The 24,798-nt window shown below is 38.8% G+C and overlaps 1 protein-coding gene across 7 annotated transcripts in view; it reads right to left on the bottom strand.

The window, feature by feature from the left end:
- Window positions 1-7,680: 7,680 nt before the first annotated feature.
- The window catches only part of GPATCH2L (G-patch domain containing 2 like), a 65,629-nt gene continuing 48,511 nt past the window's right edge, over window positions 7,681-24,798 (bottom strand). For all 7 annotated transcript variants that reach the window (XM_030831825.2, XM_060295084.1, XM_060295085.1 and 4 more), the window contains one exon: window positions 7,681-16,037. In XM_030831825.2, the coding sequence (XP_030687685.1) occupies window positions 15,877-16,037 (161 nt within the window). In that variant the 3' untranslated portion in view covers window positions 7,681-15,876. The remainder of the gene's footprint in view (window positions 16,038-24,798) is intronic.

The raw sequence follows: 24,798 nt of genomic DNA, 5'->3' as shown, positions 1-24,798 counted from the left end.
GGCAGCTGCTTAGTCCCACACCAGGGATATCCTACAGGGACAGCGACTATCCTAATCAGAAGAGATGATGGCCAGAAGACTGGGGACTGAGTCCCAGCATGGCCTTCGCTATGGAAGATCTTTTTAAAACAACATGGAGGGGGCTTCCCTGGTGGCGCAGTGGTTGAGAGTCCACCTGCCGATGCAGGGGACACGGGTTCATGCCCTGGTCCAGGAAGATCCCACATGCCGCGGAGCGGCTGGGCCCGTGAGCCATGGCCGCTGGGCCTGCGCGTCTGGAGCTTGTGCTCCGCAATGGGAGAGGCCACAACGGTGAGAGGCCCGCGTACTGCAAAACAAAACAAAACATGGAGAATTATATATGGCCCCATGACCTATTCTGAAAGGAAATGCCAGGGCCTCTCAAGAATCCCCAGATGGCAGGGTGGGAGGACCCCTCAAGGCAGTCTAGGAGGGGGGGCTCTGGGTAGTACTTCCTGCCCAGGTCCTGAGCTTCAAGGGAAAGTGGGGTCTACACATGTCCTGTCATGGCTCTCAGACATGACCCTATACTCAAAAATACCCCTGCTCACAAACATTTTTTATTGTTGTATTTTGTGTTGTTTTTATTGACTACGGCATACTTCCAGGAAAATGCACAACTGTAAATCTACGGCTCAGTGAATCTTCACAGAGATCACACCCTCTAAACAAAGGCAAGAACATTGCTGAAACTTCCGGAGGCCTTCTGTCTCCTTCAGTTACACTCACATCTACAGGAAAGATTTCTAACAGCAAAGTTCGGTTTTGCTTGTTCTTAACCTTATGTAAATGGAATCATACAACACGTCCTCATGTGCCTGGCTGCTTTGTTCAACATTATGTTTTCGAGCTTCCTTCATGTTGCTGCGTGTAGTTTGTTAATCCTTGTTTCTATGTAGTATTCCACCGTATGACTATATCACAATATATGGATTCATTCTGTTGATGGACTTTTGTGTCATTTTCAGTTTTGGCTACGCTGTATAGGGCTGCTACGTGCGTGTGTTTTGGTGCACATATGTACACATTTCTATTTTGTATATACCTAAGAATGGTACTTCCGGGTGGCCAGGTTTGCATATGTTTAGCTTTAGTGGATATTGTCAAATAACTATCCAAGGCGGCTGTATATACACCCTTACCAGCAGTTTAGGGGAGTGTCTGTTGCTCCACATCCGTACCAGTACTCAGTGTTGTTAGTCTCTTTAACTTTAGCCAGTCTGTTGCGTGTGTATGTCTTTGTGGTTTTGATTTACATTTCATGAATGACTAATGATGTTTAACCCTCTGTCATACACTTATTGGCCATTTGGATATCTTCTTTTGTGATGTTTTGTACGAGTCATTTGCCTGCTATTAGATTATCTGTTTTAATTGATTTGTAGAAATTTCTAAAATAGATTCTGGATGCAAGTCTTGTCAGATGTTTGTATTGCAAGTATAATCTCCTACCCTGTGGCTGACTTTTTTACTCTTAATGAGGTCTTTTGAATAGAAAATTTTAATTTTAATATAAACTAATGCATCAGTCTTTATTTTTCTGGGTAGTACTTTTTATTTTGCGTAAGAAATATTTACCTACTTCAAGGTAATGAAGGTGTTTTCCTGTTTGTTTGATTTGTTTCTGATTTTAAGGAAATTGCTTCTCTAATTCTCAATTAAGCAGAATTTGGACTGAGATAAACATATTTTATCATATTAAGGAAACACCCAGTTAGTCTTAATATTAAATGATCCTGTGTTCCTGAAATAAGCATCACTTAGTCATGGTGAACTACTCTTAGCCAGAGCCCGCCTGACTGGATTCAAATCCTAGCACCATTACTTATTAGTTGAGTTCAGGCAGGACACTTTATCTCTTTTTGACTCCGTTTTCTTGTCTGTAAAATAGGGATGATAAGAATATCCACCTCACCAGGTTGTTGTAAAAATCAAACAACTGTGGAAAGTTGAGCATCTTTTCATATGTTTAAGGGGCATTTGCATTTTTTTCTGTGAACTGTTCCTATCATTTCTCTATTTTTCTATAAGACTGACTCTATTTTTAGAAGCTCTTTATAAACTAGAGATATTAGCCCTTAATCTGTGATATAAATTGAAAATGTTTTCCCAGTTATCACTTGTATTCTACGTTACTTTGGTATGTTTGAGATGCAAAAGGAATGTTTTTTGTTTGTTTTTTGGGTTTTTAGCATAGCCAAATATATCTCTGCTGTATCTGGATTTTTAAGTCATACTTAGTCTGGAGGATTACATTATTGGCCCCAATTCTTCACCCTTCTCTGTATCCCCATGCTTTACCATGTGAATTACAATTCCTTCCACCAAATGGGTGAATATTTTCCTACTGATCCAAGGAGACTGAAAGACATGTGGCATTATTATGCAATAATTAACCAATACTGTTAGGAAAGTTTCCTCACTCCCATGTTACACAGCAGGGGTTGACAACCTTTAAAAAACTATTTAAAATATTTTAGGGTTTATAACCAGATATGATCCTGTCTTTTTCCTCCTTCTCCTTGTTTATTAAACCCTTCAAAATTGAAAAAAACATTCTTACTTAGCTCTCAGTAGCCCAAAAATAGACTCACAGATTTAGACCAGCCAGTCTACTGAGGAATTCATCTTATTTTTTCTAGTAGTTGTATGGTTTAATATTGTACAATTAAATCTCTGATCAATTTGAAAATTATCCTGGCACATAGTGTGAGGAACAGATCAATTTTCATTTTCCATAAGGCTATCCAGTTATCCCAATACTATTCACTTTTATAGTCCATCTTTTCCCCCCACTGACTTAAGGCACCACCTTTTATTTTATTTTTTATTGAAGTATAGTTGATTTAAAATATTATATTTCAGGTGTACAGCACAGTGATAATATTTTTCTAGATTATATTCCATTTAATGTTATTATAAAATAAGGGCTATACTTCCCTGTGCTGTACAATATATCCTTGTTGCTTATCTATTTTATACATAGTAATTTGTATCTCTTAATCCCCTACCCCTATTGTGCCCCTTCCCACTTCCCTCTCCCCACTGGTATCCACTAGTTTGTTTTCTATATCTGTGAGTCTGTTTATTTTGTTATATACATTTATTAATTTTTTCAGATGCCATGTCTAAGTGATAACATACAATATTTGTCTCTAACTTATTTCACTAAGCATAATACTCTCTAGGTCCATCCACATTTTTGCAAATGGCAGAATTTCATTCCTTTTCATGGCTGAGTAACACTCCATTGTGTATATATAGAGAGCTATAGATATAGATTTATGCTACATTTTCTTTATCCATTCATCTGAATCCATTTCATCTGAATGGATGAAATGGATTCATCTTCATCCATTCAACACAATGGATCCATCCATTGATGGATCCTTGTGTTGCTTCCACATCTTGGCTACTATAAATAATGCTGCTATGAACTTTGGGGTGCATGTATCTTTTCAAATTAGTGTTTTCAGTTTTTTTGGATATATACCTAAAGTGGAATTGCTGTGTCATATGCTAGTTCTATATTTAGTTTTTTGAGAAACCTCCATACTGTTTTCCACAGTGGCTGCACCAATTTACATTCCCACCAACAGTGTACGAGAGTTCCCTTTTCTCCACATCCTCACCAACATTTGTTATTTTTGATGATAGCTATTCTGACAGGTGTGTGGTGATATCTCACTGTGATTTTAATTTGCATTTCTCTGATGATTAACGATGTTGAGCATCTGTTCATGTTGGTCAGCTATATGTCTTCTTTGGAAAATGTCTTTGGCCATTCTTTTATTTTAGTTGCAGTATGGGGGATCTTTTTTTTTTTTTTTTGGTTGCGACATGTGGGGTTGCAGCATGCGAACTCCTAGTTGCGGCATGTGGGATCTAGTTCCCTGACCAGGGATCGAACCCTGCATTGGGAGTGTGAAGTCGTAGTAACTGGACCATCAGGGAAGTTCCCAGCCCATTTTTTAACTTGGGTTGTGTGGGGTTTTTTTTGCGGTACGCGGGCCTCTCACTGCTGTGGCCCCTCCCGTTGCGGAGCACAGGCTCCGGACGCGCAGGCTCAGCGGCCATGGCTCACGGGCCTAGCCGCTCCGCGGCATGCGGGATCCTCCCGGACCGGGGCATGAACCCGTATCCCCCGCATTGGCAGGCGGACCCTCAACCACTGCGCCACCAGGGAAGCCCTGGGTTGTGTGTTTTTTTATGGTGAGTTGTAGAGGTGTTTTACATATTTTGGATATTAACTCTATCGGTCATCTCATTTGCAGATATTTTCTCCCACTCAGTAGGTTGTCTTTTCATATTTCTGATGGGTTTCCTTTGCTGTGCAAAAGCTTCTAAATTTAATTATGTCCCACTTGTTTATTTTTGCTTTTATTTATTTTGCCTTAGGGGACACATCCAAAAAAATATTGGTACGATTTATGTCAAAGAGTGTTTTGCTCATTTTCTCTTCTAGGAGTTTTATGGCTTTAGGTCTTACATTTCAGTCTTTAATCTACCTTGAGTTTATTTTTGTATGGTGTGAGGAAATGTTCTAATCTTATTGTTTTACATGTAGCTATCTAGTTTCCCAGCGCCACTTATTGAAGAAACTGTCTTTCCTCCATTGTATATCCCTGCCTCCTTTGTGGTAGATTAAACGACCTTAGTTATGTGGGTTTATTTTTGGGTTGTCTATTCTGTTCCACTGATTTATGTATCTGTTTTTGAACTAACCACCTTTATTGTACCTTGAATTTTCATATGCATTTGGGTCTATTTCTGAATTTTCTATTGTGTTCCACTGGTCTATGCATGTGCCTATACCTCATTTTCAGTTTTTGAGACTTTATGTTTTAATACCCTCCCTTCCCAAACGCTCTTTTTTAAGGGTTTTCTTGGGTTAGTCTTGCACACTTGTTCTTCCAAATGAACTTTATAATTAACATACCTAGCTCCAGAAAGAGTTAGACATTTCCAGCATTTTCAGTGGATCACACAAAAGCTTTCTACAAAGAACATACAGTCTCAGCTTTTAAAGTATTGACTAGATTTGTCTAATGTTACAGGACTAACCAAGCTTTCTATTTCTCCCAGCTGAGTTTTGGTAAATCATATCTTTCTAGATATCTGTCCATTTTGTCTAAGCTTTCAAATTTATTGGCTAAAGTTGTTCATAGCACTACCTTATTAACTTTTAAATCTCTAAATCTATAATTATATACCCCTTTGATTCCTAATATTTTTGTGCCTTCCCTAGTTTTTCTTAATTAATGATGTTAGAGATTTGCTTATATTATTTGTCTTAATTTCTGGCTTTGTTGATCTCTCAATTACATGTTCATTTTCTATAGCATTAAGTTCTGATCTCACTCACAACTTTTATTACTTTTGACTTCTCTATTATTCTTTTCTAGAAGAATAATGTTCTTCTAGTAAGTGTAAATGTAGAATGCTTACCCCATAAATTTTCAGTCCTTTCTTCTTCTCTAACTCAAAACATTTCAGACCATAAATTTTCCTCTAACTATCCCTTTAGCTGTATCTGAAGAGTGTTAATGCATAGGATTTTTATACAATTAGTTATAAGTATTTTCTTTCTTTCTTTTTTTTTTTTTTGCGGTACGCGGGCCTCTCACTGTTATGGCCTCTCCCGCTGCGGAGCGCAGGCTCCGGACGCGCAGGCTCAGCGGCCATTGCTCACAGGACCAGCTGCTCCGCGGCATGTGGGATCTTCCCGGACCGGGGCACGAACCTGTGTTCCCTGCATCGGCAGGCAGACTCTCAACCACTGCGCCACCAGGGAAGCCCAGTTATAAGTATTTTCTAATACCCATTAGGATTTTTTCATTGATTCATTGGTTTAGATATGTTATTAAATTTCTAAATGCATTAGAAAATCACACCTCCCCCCCTTTGGCTATTGTCTTTTAAATTTACTTTCGTTGTGATTAGAGTGTGATCTATGTGACTCTAATCTTTGGAATTTACTAAGGTTTGCTTTATGGCCTAAGAGTCAATTTTTATAAATGTTCAATCTGTGCTTGAAAATAATGTGTAATTCTTCATATTCTTGGGTGTGATTCCATTCATGTCCATTACACTAAGCGTATTTGTTATTTAAATATGCTATATTCATAACCATTTCTGTCCACTTGTTATATCAATTACTGAAAGAGTATATTTTAAACTTAGTTCTGCTTATGTATATTGAGGCTGTATTATTAAGATTAGTTGAGAATTAGTATATCCCCCTGACAAATTGAACCATTTATCAGTAATTGAACCAATGTTTATTATTTTGTAGAGATTATCCTTACTTCCTCTGATATGTGCCTCGTATATTTTTTCCATCCTTTTCCTTTTCAATCTTTCTTTAAAGTTTTAGATATGTCTCTTATAAAGAGCATATAGCTGGATTTTAAAAATCCAGTATTATAGGCTTTATCTTTCAACTGGAGTAATTCATTTACACTTTACTACTATATTTGAATCCTTTTACCATCTTATTGTATACTTCTTATTTTTCTTAACTTTCTAATTTATTTTCTTATCATTCATTTTATCCATTATTAGTTTAAATGCTGTATTCTTTATATTTATTATTTTAAAAGTTACTCCAAATATTTTAACAGATCTACTTACCTAAAGTCCCTAACAAATAAGACTCTTTACTCTCCTCTTGAAAAATTAAAGGGCGGTAGGACATGTTAACTCTCATCAACCCCTTTCAAAAGTATATGCTTTTGTTGCCTGGTGTTTTGAGGCCTCTCTTTGACTTCTTGAAATATATTTAAAACATGTGTAACATGTTTATATTCTGTGCTAATAAGTACAATATCTAAGTTATTTGTGAGTCTGATTCTCCTGTATGTTGTTTCTGATGACTTGCACTCATGGTACTCATTTCTTTCTTTGGTTTGTGGTTTTTAACTGTGAGCTACCCATATTCTTTGTGACTTTATCTGTGGGAATTCTTTGATACCTAGATTGAAGTTTCATTCCTCCAGAGAGAATGTGTTTGCTTCTGCCAGTCATCTGGGGTTACCACCTACCTGGGTCCATTGTAAATTAAATTCCCACTTGCAGAATTTTGGACCACACGAGTAGTATAAATTTGGGCCATAAACCTCTATAAGGGGCAACTTGTTAAAAATTTTTAGGTTAAAATAAAAGCTTTTCCTCCATCCAGGGCCAAGGTCAAGAAAGGCATGTTCCCTTGCTGTTATTTCTGCTTGGTGGGTTTATTTAGTATCTACCCTTACACTGTAAGTGTAGCACTTTGAGGGTCCTCGCTCTGTGGGAGACCTCAGATCTCCCTGCCTTGAGCAGACCCTGCTTTACCTCCTGCACGCAGCATCACAGTCATCGTGACAGAGACTCAAGGAGACCAGCTCTCAGCAGATACCTTCAGGGTGAAAGCTGGCTTTCATCTTACTTGCCTCCCAAGTTTCGAGCTTTCACATCCCTTTTTGACCTCTACAGATTCTTTCATTTCTTTCCACTGCTTTGTGCATTTAGAAAGATGTTTTTTGACCCTCAATGATCAATGATAAAACTAAACCCAAAAGTAAAAGTATTCAGTAAGTTATCAGGATAAAAAATTAGCATATAAAAATCAACAGCCTTCACATATAAGAACAATAACAAAGTAGAAGACATAATGGCAGAGAAGACCCCATTTACTAGCAACAAAGATTAAATACTTAGGGATAAACTTAACAAGAAACACAAACTTATACAAAGAAAATTTTAAAAGTCTTTAAAAGGCACAAAAATAGACTTGAACAGTAGAAATACATCCCCTGTTCTTGGATAGGATGACTCAACACTGTAAAGATGCCATTTTTCTCTAAGTTAGTTAATAAATGTAATACGATCTCAATAAAAATATCAACACACTTTTTCAAAATGGAGTTACGCCGGTTGACACTAAAGTTTATATAGAAAAACAAACATGTAAGAATAGCCAGAAAAACACTGAAAAAGAGAAATTATGAGGGGACTAGCTCTCCCAGACATTAAAACATACTGTGTTTAAGGAGTTCATCTCTCCCCAGTAGAAGCTAAACTTTCCAGATAACCTCATTCTCATAGGACATAGGCACCTGACAATCAGATCCACCTACCCCAGATTTAAAATCAGAAACTAGTGATGTAAAGAAGCCAGAAACACACAGTCCCTTATGGTGAGGGTGGAGCCCCTACATAGAGTTCCAAAGGCAGCATGCAGTGATGTGGAAAATCAAGTTCCACTTTATTATTAGTGGGGAGAATGCCTGAGACTCCAACAAAGTTTTCTGATAAAGTAAGCTCCGACATGGCACCCAAGGTCAAAAAGAGGTGAGGAAATGGGTCTGTCTCTCCCCTAAACTCAAACTAAAATCTTACCAACAGCAGCAAGTAAAAAAACTGAAGCAAGCACTACATGGCGGGTAGCCTTCTTATATGTAGAAGTGGGCCCAGGCCTCCTTACCAGCCCAAGACCCTGGAAAGGAGAAAGCAGAAAAGGGACCACAGCTCAGCCTGACTCTTCACGAAGAACAATTCCACCCACTAGTAAATAGGGGCTATCCATCATAGAAACTGACTAGTGTGGTTAGCAATTCTTCCTACTTCAGTGGGCTTGAAGGAGGAGCAAAGAGAAGTGAGGAAAGGAGCAGACACCTTGAGATGGCTTTCCTAGTTTACGGTAATTATCAATGAATGGAAGTGCTTCACTCCCATCTGTGCTTTAAGCCAGCACATTAAGGCGGCATGGCAAAGGAACTCACTAGCACATGGGTATTGATGAAGTAATGGAGGGGAGGGCAGAGGCAGACATTCAGTCTGCATTGGACTGACCTACTGACCACCCTGCCTGAGAGGCTGAGAAAGCAGGAGAAAGATCAGGAGAGCAGGGTCAGAAGACTCAGAATTCCAGAAAGGAAGCAGTTATATGGTATCAAGACATAAAAATCAACCTAAGGACTAAATTTTGGCAACCAGAAGTCACTGGTGAACCGAGCAAGAACAATCTTAATGGCGGCGAGCGTAGCGGCCAGGTTTTAGCGTATCGGCTCTCAGCCTCGGCTGCACGTTGGCTGAACGTCTTTGCTTTAAAAAGATTGTCCCACTACCCCATTCTCCTGTAACTGGCTTGTGGTTCAGTCAAGGGAATTAGGGTTTTTAAAAATCTCCCCAGATGATCCTAGTGTGCAGCCAGGGTTAAAAACTACTGCTTCAGTGAACTGAGAATTAATAGACAAAGTACAGGAAAGAACAGTATTTAGTGCTAGTCAAGGGGTTCAAAGGGTGGAGGAAAGGCATTTTTGTTTGAAGAGGGAGTCTTTGAACGTGTTTAAATGCAAAGCCATATGTGTCAGGAGTGAGAAGCTGTATTGAGCAAGGCATCTGATCAAGGGAGAGGACCTTGAGTGTAAGAGAAGGGATTTGTTAGGGGGAGGACAGGAATTTTCAAGACAAAGAGGTGAGGAAGGGTGTATGTGAAGGTGTGTAAGCGGAGTTTCCCCATCTAATGCTCTATTATCTGTTAGGGGAGAGGTGAGATTAGCTGCTGGGGTTGAGAGAAGGTGGGGACTGAAAGGGTTTAAAATGGCCAGTTTGCAATAGCTGCTAACAATAGGTGGGAGGTTGAGCAAGATAAATATTTAGAGCAATTCAAATTGTCGCCATGATTTTGGGGTAGCAGATTTTCATGGAGAAATACATGGCCCACTGGGAGGAACAAGGTGTAGAGTCTATATGTAGTGAAACGGGTTGATTTAAGTCAGTCACCAAGGCTACTTATAAGTTCTCTGATATTTTCTTCCCTTTTTCAGTTAAACATTTGAATGAGGGATCTGCAAGGATCAGAACTCACTTCTAGCGAAAGAAAACACTATTTTCATAATTTACGTCTTAAAATTTTTTATATTCCCACACCTTGATAATATCTAGTAACGCTAACATTTTTGGCCAGAGGTACTTTCAAATGGTTTTCAAGACGGAAAAGAAAAATTATGTGGTGCTTTAAACGACTACAAAAATTGAAAGGAGAGCTAAACAGTCTATACATGTGTATTAATCATGTTTTATATTTCCAATATATTATGATGTTTTGACATCTTAAAAAAACTTTCTGGATGGGGAAAGATGACCCGTCTCAGGGCTGGCCGGTTCTTAGAGCCGGCAAAGGACTCAGCCTGCAGCATGCTTTTGATGTGCAAACTAACCACGTCTGATGGAGCCACACCTCCTCCATCTGGCCTGCACACCCCAGGACACAGTCATCCCAGGGCCAGGCACCAGGCAACTGGAGCCCACACTGTAGCCCTAAGGCCCTGGAATTATTCACTAGCCATGCCTAAACTGTTCTCCCTGCCCTGCTTTGCCAAGAAAATCCTGATCATGGCTCTGGCCTAAACCTATCACTTGTTCCCGTCTTCTGCCTCCTGACCCAAACTTGGTGTTTGTCCTGTGGCCCTGCATGGCAAACCGTGCCTCCTGTTTCTAGGGGAACTGTAACATTAGACTTTTCTTTCAATGGCACTGACCTTTCCGCGTCATCAGTCACCTTTATAAATAAAAATCCAGGCACGAAACATGAGCATCTGAGGAAATGATACTAGAGAACTCCTCCGTAGCCACACATATTCCAAGAGAAATTTGGTTCATAGGCTTTAGTAATAAAGTAGGGCCTAGGCCAATTCACACAAATAAAATCTAAAGAAAAAATGACCATACCACCACTTCAAAGCTTTAAGATTAGAGTACTGTCTTCTGACACACTGAATCCTAAGTCAGACGATGAAAAAATATAACATGTTGTTACTACTGGTTCCCAACCCCTGCGGAATCACTAGCTGAAAATGTAAAACAAAGACAGTAAGGTGTGATTAAGTGGGATCACTGAAAATTGATTTTTACATGCTCTGAAGTACTGAGATTAATTCCCAGCAAAAGATTACCAATAATTCAACAGGTATTTATTACACAATAGCTATGTACTCAGGGTGTTTTTTTCTTCCAATTATTTTTTTCATTTTTGTGAGCCATACTTAAAGACTTCATCATTATGAAAATATATGACATTTTCCCATGAAACTAAGATGTAATGAACAGGTATCATAAAATCATGGATGGCAGTATCTTACACAAATGTTTTACTGTCGGTTATGAAAATCAATGATCACTCACAGACTAAAAATCCATTGTTATACTTTAATTCACTTTTAAAACGTTGTTTCTATCCATCTAAAAATGGCCTCAATGGCATTTTTCTCCACATCATCCTTTCTCAATATTTCCAGGAGATCTTTCAGGAACTTGAGGGAAAAAGTATGGGAAATAAAGACATTTAACAGTTTCTGCAAAGAACCATATACAAAACATCTCCATACTTATGGAGTAAAGTATAAGAGCACCTCAGAGCTTGGGGGGGACACCAGTATATTAAAACACTTCTTTTTAACTGTGGCAAAGCCTGCGGTTCTTAAACATCATTGTGCATCGTTCTTAAACATCAAGTCCCCTGGAGGGCTGGTAAAAGACCCCTGGGCCTCACCCTCAGAGTTTCTGATTCAGCAGATCTGCGGTGGGGGGAGAATGTATGCATGCTGTTGATCTCGGGGCCCTAGCAGCCCTGCTCTAAGCATCTCCTTCTCTTCCCCTTGCCTTCCCAGTCTGAACCTTGCCAAGATTCCTTTCCTTGGTGAACATCTTCAGGATCTGCCCCATTCTTCAATACTGTGTTTGGAAAATTTTTTTTCCCCCACATTTGACAATTTTACCAAGTGCAGTGCAGGGCAGTGGCAGGAAAACTTCTTTTGGCCATAAGTTTGTTTTGCTGGGCTTGTTAAAAACCTTCTAATCCACACTCTTCGGCAAGATCACTCAATTTCCTTTGTTTCTTTTCCATGTTGCTATTTCCAGGCATTTGATGTTCATCTGTTTCGTGATCTTGATGTTCATCTGTTTCGTGATCTTAATGAAAGCATGTGTGGGCCACTTGTGTTTAGTGCTAATAGCAGAACCCACCAATTTCCTCACCTTTTTTCCTCTGTGCCAGTTTTCTCATGGGGTAGGAACCCAACCTGATTGCTGTCACTATCAGTAACTACACTAACTGTCACAACTGGAGAGGGAGATAAGGAAATACTGACAAGTAAAATGGGCAGCTGAAACATTAGCAAAGGAAGCAGCTGACAGCAAGAGCAAACCGCTTCTGCCACCCCTCCCACCATCCCATGAACCATGATACAGCCTATAAGCTATGCCCCCAACTAGACTGTATCCACTGCTGCTAGAGAAAGCCACTCTGTTCTCATCCCAGCTCAGATAAGGTTCACCAAATATACAGAATGCTGAATACGGCTAATGCTGTATTTTTACACAGCTTAATCCCCAGGAAATACAAAAGCTTGTGGCTCAGAATCATGGTAGTGAAGCCAAAATAAAGCAAAGGCTTGAAATGAATCAGGCATCCCCAGGAGCCTTTTCCTGGAGCCGAAGTGGAGAACCCATCACACCAGCAATGACAGTGCCACCTAGCTCCTTCCTCACGTGACACTCTGAGACTCGTTCACCTCTAAATGACTCACTGCTATGATAACTCTGCTCCTGTACTTTTAGCATCAGAACTTGCTATGCTGTGATCTAGACTGCATTTCTGGTTCCAAAGTAGAGATATGTCAGATTCACCTATTTGGGATTCACAAGTAGTTTAAATTACCTCTCCTAGGTATTGAGCTTTGCTTAGCAAAGGATGCCATAAGCATCACGGATTAAGAAGCTTTATTTCAGCTTTTGGTCATTTTGCTGCCAAAATGGCCTCATTTGCAGCCTGTTTCTATAGCCCAGCAAAACTTTGTCACCTGAAATTTCCAATTGCATTTGATTTCTAAAGAATTCAAGGCTAAATGAGGCCTATTTATCGAGAACACACCACTCAATAAAGATCATACTCTGCCCCTCCAAACTTGGCACCATGTAAACAGCTATTAATTAACTCTTCTGAACAGTTCTTACCAAAAAGCAACACAAGTTTTGATGCAAATGAAGTTGTTCCCTTTAAAATACTGCACCTGAAAAATAATCTCAAATTCCCTTAAACCCGTAAGCAAAACTATCCTTTATGAATGATGCTCATGCAAGTACATAATGTTTTCGCCCATTGTGAAAAATACCCAAGATTAGGATTTAGACAAGCAGACTGGACAGCAAGCTGGGATAAATCAGAATCCTGAAATTAGGAAGAACTGTGGAACTCTGCTTCGGTTATTACTTTTGAGCAGATCAAACACAAGTGAGCTCAATGATTATCCTCAAAAGAAGCCAAGCTATAATTTTTTTTCAACAGATTTCAAAACCTGATTTTGAAATTATACCTTTTGTTGAAAGGTAACAGATTTCTCTTAATTTATGACATTATACACTTTGCCATATAAAAAGGAAATTTAAAATTTAAGATTCAAAATACACTTGATTCTAAGACTATTCCTCTGGAATTGACTCATATAAAAAACAAGCAGAATAAGTCGGTGAATAATTCTGTAAGCATGCTCATGCAGCAGCTTAAAATAAGGAGCACAATTTACAACCCTGTATTGGAAGAATATTTGTGTGCTTAATGGCTATTCTCTTAGGCAATTAATTTTCTCTCCTAGTTATTACAGATATGGCATTTTGGGTTGCTCCCCATTGAAAGTATTCAAAATATGTAGGAAAGCTTGATCAAGAAAGATGATAAACATTCTGTTTATCTGGCATACTGTTTCAAAAATATGAATCTCAGAGTGACTCAGGTCTATCAATGACAACCCAAAGATTATAACCCAGGGCCAAGAAAGTCTGTAAGTCTGGGATTTTAGTCTTGACTTGATTATGAGATTTGGGGCAAGTCACTAAGACTGTTCTTGACTCTATAAAATGGTAGCAATCACCTACCTTTACATCATAGATGTTTAAAAGGTAAATAAAGTTGTACATACAAGTGATTTTTAATCGCAGGTAGAAAGGAGAATTATTAGGCTACATGTCATGAAGAAAAAGATGCTACCCGAACTACAGAGGTCTTAACAGGCGATGATCACAGGACTGATCTCTGAATGAGCCATGGAGCTTAGTGCAAAGAAAATAAAATTATTATGTTCATGAATTTCTCCCTTAAATCCAACAAATTATGTTAGAAATGTGTGCCTCGGGACACTATTGGGACTAGGTAAGAATGCACATATTACAACAAAAAGACACCTTCATCACTAAAACAACTGAGTAGAACCACTTTATATTCAACAGACATTATGTTTTCTATTCTGCTATGGGTGCAGCCATAGGAAGGGAAGTACACTCGCGACTGCACAAGAATCTGGGTGGCTCCCAGGGATGCTGGGCTGGCTTTAGCACTACACCTCATGCCGTAATCTCCACCCGCCCCTCCCTCCACCATACTCCTTGTTGTGGACAACTGCCATGTTCTCAGTCTTACATTAAGTACTATGTAAACTTAGCTTCCAGTACCCCTTTCCCACCAGATTCACACCCACACCACTGACAAGGACATTCTGGCGCTACCAATGATAAGGACAACAATTTTTAAAGGAATACAACAGAGCGGCCCACCATTAAATTGTGTGTGAGAAAGGACAACTGCGCTTCAGGGAAAGAAAGGAGGCTCTGTCCTAGCAGGTGCAGGGGTGGGAGTTCCTCTAGAATGTCACAAGAGCGGCGGACACTTGAGAATGGCTTCTGTGTATCTCAGAGTAAAAGCATTCAATTTGTACAAAAAAGGGCCCTTCTGCCAACCAGGTCCCTCAACGACAGACAATCTTGATAATACTTTTTTAGAAAGGGTGGCTTTTCTTCAGAAGCTCTACGCAGTCACTTATTCCTCATTTTGACAAAGGAGCATCCAACTTGAGGCATGGCTGTATATATAACTCTTCATGCAGCTGAGCCGTCATAAACATACCAAGTATAAAGGCATGTCAAAAAGACATTTTTCCTCCCCAAAGTATGGCCTCAAAAAGCCATTATTATAATAGAGTATGAATTTCTGCTACAGGTTATTGACCTATAATACTAACAATAAAAGTCTTGTTTAGTACATAAAGGCTTATACCGCAACATGAAGTATTAAGACACAATCCACTGTTTTAAGTTTGCTGTACACCTAAAGCACCTTCTTCATGACACCGATCTGTATGTGTATATATATAGGTCCTCTTTCAGTAGAACACAGACTTTGGAGATGAGGCAAAGTACAACGCAGCTGCTGGCGATTCCAACAGGACATCTAGAAAAATGGAGTAAGCTTCCAAGGCCCATGCTGCTGGTAGTCTTTTCTGAGGCTCCAAATTGAGTACTTGGTGGATTTATCTTATTGGCACTCTGCTTGAATCAAGACCAGGCTCAAAGGCAAGCCTTATCTCCTGCAAACAATTCCACACACAGATCTTAAATCTGTGTTTAACTTTGTCTGGAACTGGCTGCAAATTTGGAACTTCCTCAAATGGTATTAAAAGCTCTACACAAAAAATATGCAAAAGCAGTTACTAGTTCTTCAAGAAAAAAGACATACCTGCAAAACAGCAACAGCTCTGTAAACAGAGCTGTAGGTAACTGTTGGGACAGCAATAGCAATGTAACAAATAGAGCATAGGATGACCTTTTTTAAAAAAATTGCTGTCCTAATATTTTACAATTAAAAAAAAAAGATTTTCACAATATGATTTTCTAAGAGAAAGAGTCCACTTCTTTGAAGAGGAGTCAGTCCTGGTGGCGAAAGGACTGGGAACGTCAATTAAGATATGCAAGACAATATAATACAAAGTCTAATATTTATTTCAGCAACATCTAGTCGGCTCTTGGTGGGTGAAATTCTGCTGTCTAGCCGTATCCAGGGCTCTTTTCTTGTGGCATTTTAAAAAATGTAGCTGCAGTTGAGTCAGTGGTTTTCTCTGCAGCAGAGGTCCTGACCAACCACTCAGAGTTCGGAGATTTGGGGGCCTGTGATGCTGGTATGGTTGGCTCCACTGCATCCATGTGAACTGGTAAGGGTGTTACAATAAAAGTAAGGAGGAAAAAAGTCAAAAGGAGACAAATTAGAATGAGAGAGATGTCAACACAAAACTTTCTTAATTCTTATACTTTATGTCCTATTAAACCAAGTGGCCACATAAAGTTTCTTTTTTTTTTAAACCAAAAAATAAAGGCAAGATTTAAGTAAGATAAGTATTGTATTTCTCCACCTCAGAAAATGGGTTTAACTGAACAAATGAATAAATTCAGTAGTACAAATTCATAATGTAGTAATAATCACTTATTAAGCATTTATGTGCCAGGCACTGTACTGTGTAAACAACGCATACTTATAATCTTATTTCTTAATGCAAACTCTTAGAAGTAGGTATCGTCATCTCCATTTCCTGGATCAGAAAACTAAGGCATAGAGAAAGTGGATAATTTGTTCAGGGACACAACTGGGCTGGTTAAGTAGCAAGACTCAAACTCATATACTGGACTCCAAGCCCTCTGCTCTTTCTACAACATCCTATGCCTCCAATACGACGGTGTCACCAATAAATACTGAATAATAAGGCAAATGGTAGAAAAATCACACACCAAGCCCATGGTTTTTCAACAAGCACATTAAGACATTCTGGACAGGATAATCATTGCTTGTGCAGGGCTGTCCTATTTTTTTTAGGACACTTACCATTCTGGACCCTGTCCCTGAATGCCAAAAGCATTCCCCAGTCATTGTGACAACGAAACACTGTCCTCACATCTCCAAATGCCCCCTGAGCAGAGCAGTACAAACCACCATCATACCCCCAACTGTTGAAAACAAATATAGACACTAAAATAGAGCAAAATGTTAAAAAGTTTCGCTTTTATCCTGTTACAATAATTCCATTCCTAGGAATATAACCTAGAAAAGTAATTTTCAAATTATGTGTCACAAAATCAATGTAGTGGGTCATGACCAATACTTTTCTTTTCTTAATGAAAAAGATTAGATTATATCATAGTGCACCCAAGGGTTTATTTCAGATTTACAGGTACACCCAACATTCAAACATAAATTTCAGAAAGAAAAAAAAAAAACCTTGAAAGCTATTAACTCCATGGCACATATACAAGAGTTTTTAGAGGGTAGTGGCTTTCAAACATTTTGGAAACTGAATCATAGCAGCAAGAAATACATCTGACATCACCACCCAAATCTCTCTCTCTCTCTCTATTTCTCACACACATGTGCTCATTCACTCCTATTTAAGTGAAAATAAATTTCATAAAACTATAACTACCATTACTAGATGCTCACCAACCATGGTGAAAAAACTGTCCTAGATTCTTGGCTTGTTACCTTTTTGAGGAGTCCTATCCAAAGAAGAGGAATTAGACTATGGAAACTGTGCAATCTGCTTCTGTGGATACATTTCCTTCAGAAAATGAGAACTTTCTTTGTGATCTCATGGACACAGCAGTTACAAAGAAACCCTGCTCCTTAGAAATTGCAAGGGCCCCTTCTCCAAGAACTGGGTCTTGGTGCTCCAGCTGGGTGTCAGGCCTGAGCCTCTGAGATGGGAGAGCTGAGATCAGGACAATGGTCCACCAGAGACCTCCTGGCCCCTTGTAATATCAATCGGCGAGAGCTCTCCCAGAGATCTCCGTCTCAACTCTAAGAACCAGCTCCACTCAACGACCAGCAAGCTCCAGTGCTGGATACCCCATGCCAAACAACTAGCAAGACGGGAACACAACCCCACCCATTAGCAGTGAGGCTGCCTAAAATCATAATAAGGTCACAAACACACGACCAGACATGGTCCTGCCCACCAGAAAGACAAGATCCAGCCTCATCCATCAGAACACAGGCACCAGTCCCCTCCAGCAGGAAGCCTACACATCCCACGGAGCCAACATTACCCACTGGCGGCAGACACCAAAAACAATGGAAAATACAAACCTGCAGACTGTGAAGAGAAGACCCAAAAAACACAGTAAGTTAAGCAAAATGAGAAGACAGAGAAATACACAGCAGATGAAGAAGCAAGGTAAAAACCCACCAGACCAAACAAATGAAGAGGAAATAGGCAGTCTACCTCAAAAAGAATTCAGAGTAATGACAGTAAAGATGATAGAAAATCCTGGAAACAGAATGGAGAAAATAAAAGAAATGTTTAACAAGAACCTAGAAGAACTAAAGAGCAAACAAACAATGATAAACAACACAATAAATGAAATTAAAAATTCTCTAGAAGAAATCAATAGCAGAATAACTGAGGCCAAAGAACGGATAAGTGACCTGGAAGATAAAATAGTGGAAATAACTACTGCAGAGGAGAATAAAGAAAAAAGAATGAAAAGAATTGAGGACAGTCTCAGAGACCTCTGGGACAACATTAAATGCACCAACATTTGAATTATAGGGGGTCCCAGAAGAAGAAAAAAAGAAAGGGACTGAGAAAATACTTGAAAAGATTATAGTTGAAAACTTCTCTAATATGGGAAAGGAAATAGTCAATCAAGTCCAGGAAGTGCAGAGAGTCCCATACAGGATAAATCCAAGGAGAAACATGCCAAGACACATATAAATCAAACTATCAAAAATTAAATACAAAGAAAAAATATTAAAAGCAGCAAGGGAAAAGCAACAAATAACATATAAGGGAATCCCCATAAGGTTAACAGCTGATCATTCAGCAGAAACTCTGCAAGGCAGAAGGGTGTGGTAGGACATATTTAAAGTGATGAAAGGGAAAAAACCTACAACCAAGATTACTCTACCCAGAAAGGATCTCATTCAGATTCGATGGAGAAATTAAAACCTTTACAGACACGCAGAAGCTAAGAGAATTCAGCACCACCAAACCAGCTCTACAACAAATGCTAAAGGAACTTCTCTAGGCAGGAAACACAAGAGAATGGAAAAACTTACAATAACAAACCCAAAACAATTCAGAAAATGGTAACAGGAACATACATATCGATAATTACTTTAAATGTAAATGGATTAAATGTTCCAACTAAAAGACAAAGACTTGCTGAATGGATACAAAAACAAGACCCATATATACGCTGTCTACAAGAAACCCACTTCAGACCTAGGGACACATACAGACTGAAAATGAGAGGATGGAAAAAGATATTCCATGCAAATGGAAATCAAAAGAAAGCTAGGGGGCTTCCCTGGTGGCGCAGGGGCTGAGAGTCCGCCTGTCGATGCAGGGGACACAGGTTCGTACCCCGGTCTGAGAAGATCCCACATGCCGCGGAGTGGCTGGGCCCGTGAGCCATGGCCGCTGAACCTATGTGTCCGGAGCCTGTGCTCCACAGCGGGAGAGGCCACAACAGTGAGAGGCCTGTGTACCGCAAAAAAAACAAAAGAAAACAAAAACCAAAAAAACAAACAAAAAAAAGAAAGCTAGAGTAGCAATTCTCATATCAGACAAACTAGAGTTTAAAATAAAGACTATTACAAGAGACAAAGAAGAACACTACATAATGATCAAGGAATCAATCCAAGAAGAAGATATAAAAATTGTAAATATTTACGCACCCAACATAGGAGCACCTCAATACATAAGGCAAATGCTAACAGCCATAAAAGGGGAAAGCAACAGTAACACAATCACAGTAGGGGACTTTAACACCCCACTTTCACGAATGGGCAGATCATCCAAAATGAAAATAAATAATTAAACACAAGCTATAAATGACACATTAAACAAGATGGACTTAATTGATATTTATAGGACGTTCCATCCAAAAACAGAATACACTTTCTTCTCAAGTGCTCATGGAACATTCTCCAGGATAGGGCATATCTTGGGTCACAAATCAAGCCTTGGTAAATTTAAGAAAACTGAAATCGTATCAAGTATCTTTTCTGACCACAATGCTATGAGACTAGATATCAATTACAGGAAAAAAACTTTAAAAATGCAAACACAAGGAGGCTAAACAATACGCTACTAAATAACCAAGAGATGACTAAAGAAATCAAAGAGGAAATCAAAAAAACTTAGAAACAAATGACAATGAAAACACAACAACCCAAAACCTATGGGATGCAGCAAAAGCAGTTCTAAGAGAGAAGTTTATAGCAATACAATCCTACATCAAGAAACAAGAAACATCTCAAATAAACAACCTAACCTTACACCTAAAGCAAATAGAGAAAGAAGAACAAAAAAACCCCAAAGTTAGCAGAAGGAAAGAAATCATAAAGATCAGTTCAGAAATAAATGAAAAAGAAATGAAGGAAACGATAGCAAAGATCAATAAAACTAAAAGCTGGTTCTTTGAGAAGATAAAATTGATAAACCATTAGCCAGATTCATCAAGAAAAAAAGGGAAAAGACTCAAATCAACAGAATTAGAAATGAAAAAGGAGAAGTAACAACTGACACTGCAGAAATACAAAAGATCATGAGAGATTACTGCAAGCAACTCTATGACAAAAAAGTGGACAACCTGGAAGAAATGGACAAATTCTTAGAAAAGCACAACTTTCCAAGACTGAACCAGGAAGAAATAGAAACTATAAACAGACCAATCACAAGCACTGAAATTGAAACTGTGATTAAAAATCTTCCAACAAAAAAAGTCCCAGGACCAGATGGCTTCACAGGCGAATTCTATCAAACATTTAGAGAAGAGCTAACACCTATCCTTCTCAAACTCTTCCAAAATATAGCAGAGGGAGGAACACTCCCAAACTCATTCTACGAGGCCACCATCACCTTGAGACCAAAACCAGACAAAGATGTCACAAAAAAAGAAAACTACAGGCCGCTAACACTGATGAACATAGATGTAAAAATCCTCAACAAAATACTGGCAAACAGAATCCAACAACACATTAAAAGGATCATACACCATGATCAAGTGGTGTTTATCCCAGGAATGCAAGGATTCTTCAATATACGCAAATCAATCAATGTGATAAACCATATTAACAAGGTGAAGGATAAAAACTACATGATCATCTCAATAGATGCAGAAAAAGCTTTTGACAAAATTCAACAGCAGTTTATGATAAAAACCCTGCAGAAAGTAGGCATAGAGGGAACTTACCTCAACATAATGAAGGGCATATATGACAAACCCACAGCCAACATCGTTTTTAATGGTGAAAAACTGAAACCATTTCCACTAAGATCAGGAACAAGACAAGGTTGCCCACTCTCACCACTATTATTCAACATAGTTTTGGAAGTTTTAGCCCTAGCAATCAGAGAAGAAAAAGAAATAAAAAATTCAAATCGGAAAAGAAAAAGTAAAACTGTCACTGCTTGCAGATGACATGATACTACACATAGAGAATCCTAAAGATGCTACCAGAAAACTACTAGAGCCAATCAATGAATTTGGTAAAGTAGCAGGATACAAAATTAATGCACAGAAATCTCTGGCATTCCTATACACTAATAATGAAAAATCTGAAAAAGAAATTAAGGAAACACTCCCATTTACCACTGCAACAAAAAGAATAAAATACCTAGGAATAAACCTACCTAAGGAGGCAAAAGATCTGTATGCAGATAACTGTAAGACACTGATGAAAGAAATTAAAGATGATACAAACAGATGGTGAGATATACCATGTTCTTGGATTGGAAGAATCAACACTGTGAAAATGACAACACGACCCAAAGCAATCTACAGATTCAATGCAATTCCTATCAAATTACCAATGGCATTTTTCACAGAACTAGAACAAGAGTTTTTACAGTTTGTATGGAAAGACAAAAGACCCCTAATAGCCAAAACAATCTTGAGAATGAAAAACGGAGCTGGAGGAATCAGGCTCCCTGACTGGAGACTATATTACAAAGCTACAGTAATCAAGACAGTATGGTACTGGCACAAAAACAGAAATATAGATCAATGGGACAGGATAGAAAGCCCAGAGATAAACCCACACACATAGGGTAACCTTATCTTTGACAAAGGAGGCAAGAATATACAAGGGAGAAAAGACAGCCTCTTCAATAAGTGGTGTTGGGAAAACTGGACAGCTACATGTAAAAGAATGAAATTAGAACACTTCCTAACACCATACACAAAAGTAAAACAAAAATGGATTAAAGACCTAAATGTAAGGCCAGAAACTATCAAACTCTTAGAGGAAAACATAGGCAGAACACTATGACATAAATCACAGCAAGATCCTTCTTGACCCACCTCCTACAATAATGGAAATAAAATAAAAAATAAACAAATGGGACCTAATGCAAAAAAAAAAGGTTGTTAAGAACCTAGGGGCAGGACAGGAATAAAGACGCAGACGTAGAGAATGGACTTGAAGACATGGGGAAGGGGAAGGGGAAGCTGGGATGAAGTGAGAGAGTGGCACGGACACATATACACCACCAAAAGTAAAATAGATAGCTAGTGGGAAGCAGCTGCATAGCACAGGGAGATCAGCTTGGTGCTTTGTGACCACCTAGAGGGGTGGGATAGGGAGGGTAGGAAGGAGATGCAAGAGGGAGGGGATATATGGATATATGGATACGTATAGCTAGCTGATTCACTTTGTGATACAGCAGAAACTAACACACCACTGTAAAGCAATTATACTCCAATAAAGATGTTAAAAAAACCAAACCAAAACAAAAAAACTCTGTCCTAGAAAAACTTTGTTTTGCTACATATTTTTTATTATGGTAAAATATATATAAAATGTACCGTTCTAATAATTTCTAAGCATACTGTTCAGTAGCATTTAGTATATTTACATTGTTGCACAACCATTACCACCATCCATGTCCAGAACTTTCTCATCATCCCAAATGGAAACTGTCTACCCATTAAACAATAACTCCACATTCTCTTCCTCCTGCAGCCCCCGGCAACCAGCATTCTAGTCTCTGTTTCTACAAATTGGATTGTTTTAGGTACCTCTTATAAGTGGAATCATACAGTATTCATCCTTTTGTGTTTGGCTTATTTCACTTAACATGTTGCCTTCATCCATGTTGTAACATTCATAATTTCATTCTTATAATGAAGGTTTTCAGACTGAGTAATAACCTACTGAATGTATATACCACATTTTATTTATCCATTCATCCAGTGATGAACGTTTGGGTTGTTTCTACTTTTTGGCTACTGTCAATAATGCTGCTATGAACATGGGTGTACAAATATCTATTTGAATCTTTGCTTTCAATTCTTTTGGGTATACATCCAGAAGCAGAACTACCATGGATCACATGGTAGTTTTATGTTTAAATTTTTGAGGAACTACCGTATCTTTTTCCACAGTGGCTGCATTATTTTACATTCCCACCAGCAATGCACAAGGTTTCCAATTTCTCCACATCCTTCAAACAACAACTTTTTTTCTTTTTTTTTGATATAGCTATCCTAAGAACTGTGAAATGGCCAAGAGAAACTTTTGCATATGTTTACCTGAAGAATGGTGCAGTACTTTTCACAATAGCGTAAAACAGCATAAGAATATGACTGAAATGTTCATCAAGAACAGTTAATTGTATTATATCTGTCAACTGATAAAATGGAATACCATACATATGGCAGTAAGAAAATGAATGGATTCTGGTAGGATAAGACCTGAACGAATCTCAAGAACATAAATGGGTGAAACTTGTAACTTATAAAATACAACATTCCATTACACAAGGTTCAAAAACATGCACAACTAGACAATATACTGCTTAGAGATACATATGTCTGTAAAAACTAGTTGAAAAAAACAAAGAATGACAAATGATTAACCAAAAATATATATCAGGATAATGGTTACCTCTGAGGAGAGTGGGAAGAAAAATTTAAAGGTGATGTTCCTTTTCTTAAAGTGGATGGTGGGTATATGGATAGTTGCTGTATTGGTTTTCTTTATATCTTATACATTTTCTATAAATGTTCTTTTGTGGCCATTCAATATTTATTTTAAAAAACATTTTTAACTTTAGAAAACATTTAAACTTAATTAAAAGGCACAGTAGGCAATAAGAGTCTGCCCTATGACTCCTGAGACAAGGGCCAACCTGAAATGGAACTACTACTGAATCCAATCACAGGATTAGAATAATATTGAGAATAACTGTTTCATCTTTAATATTTTATTCATTTATTCATACAACAAATATCTAGAGACTGCTCTATGTGTGGAGCATTATTTTTTAGATGCAGTGGGGTACAGCAGTGAGCAAGACAGGTAAAAATTCCTGCCCTTGTGAATGCATCGCTAGCATTGCTGGCCTGGTATTTGAAATCTTATGTAACTAATTAACAGGTTAACTGTTGGGTACCCTTCTAAGGACACATATCCTATCCCAGGGTGAAGAAGGTCAGAAATGGCTCTTGGATGGCCAAAACAGTCAGGGCTCGTGGGAATTCCCTGCCGGTCCAGTGGTTAGGACTCCGCGCCTCCACTGCAGAGGGCACGGATTCAATCCCTGGTCAGGGAAGTAAGATCCCGCCAAAAAAAAAAAAAAAAAAAGTCAGGGCTCTTAACAGAATATCTTATTATCCCAATTCTCCTTCACCTACAGCCATGTGTTTACTTTTTTTTTTTTTAATTTTTTAAATTTTTTTGCGGTATGCAGGCCTCTCACTGCTGCGGCCCCTCCCGCCGCAGAGCACAAGCTCCGGACGCGCAGGCTCAGCGGCCATGGCTCACGGGCCCAACCGCCCCGCGGCATGTGGGATCCTCTCGGACCGGGGCACGAACCCGCGTTCTCCACATCGGCAGGCAGACTCTCAACCACTGCGCCACCAGGGAAGCCCCATGTGTTTACTTTATGAAGGAATGGGATTTGCCCACCCAAA

Source organism: Globicephala melas, chromosome 2 (genome assembly GCF_963455315.2).
Source record: "Globicephala melas chromosome 2, mGloMel1.2, whole genome shotgun sequence".
NCBI classification, from domain to species: Eukaryota; Metazoa; Chordata; class Mammalia; order Artiodactyla; family Delphinidae; genus Globicephala; species Globicephala melas.
The sequence above is the reverse complement of the archived record's forward strand: the minus strand, read 5'-3'. Positions and strand labels throughout refer to the sequence as shown.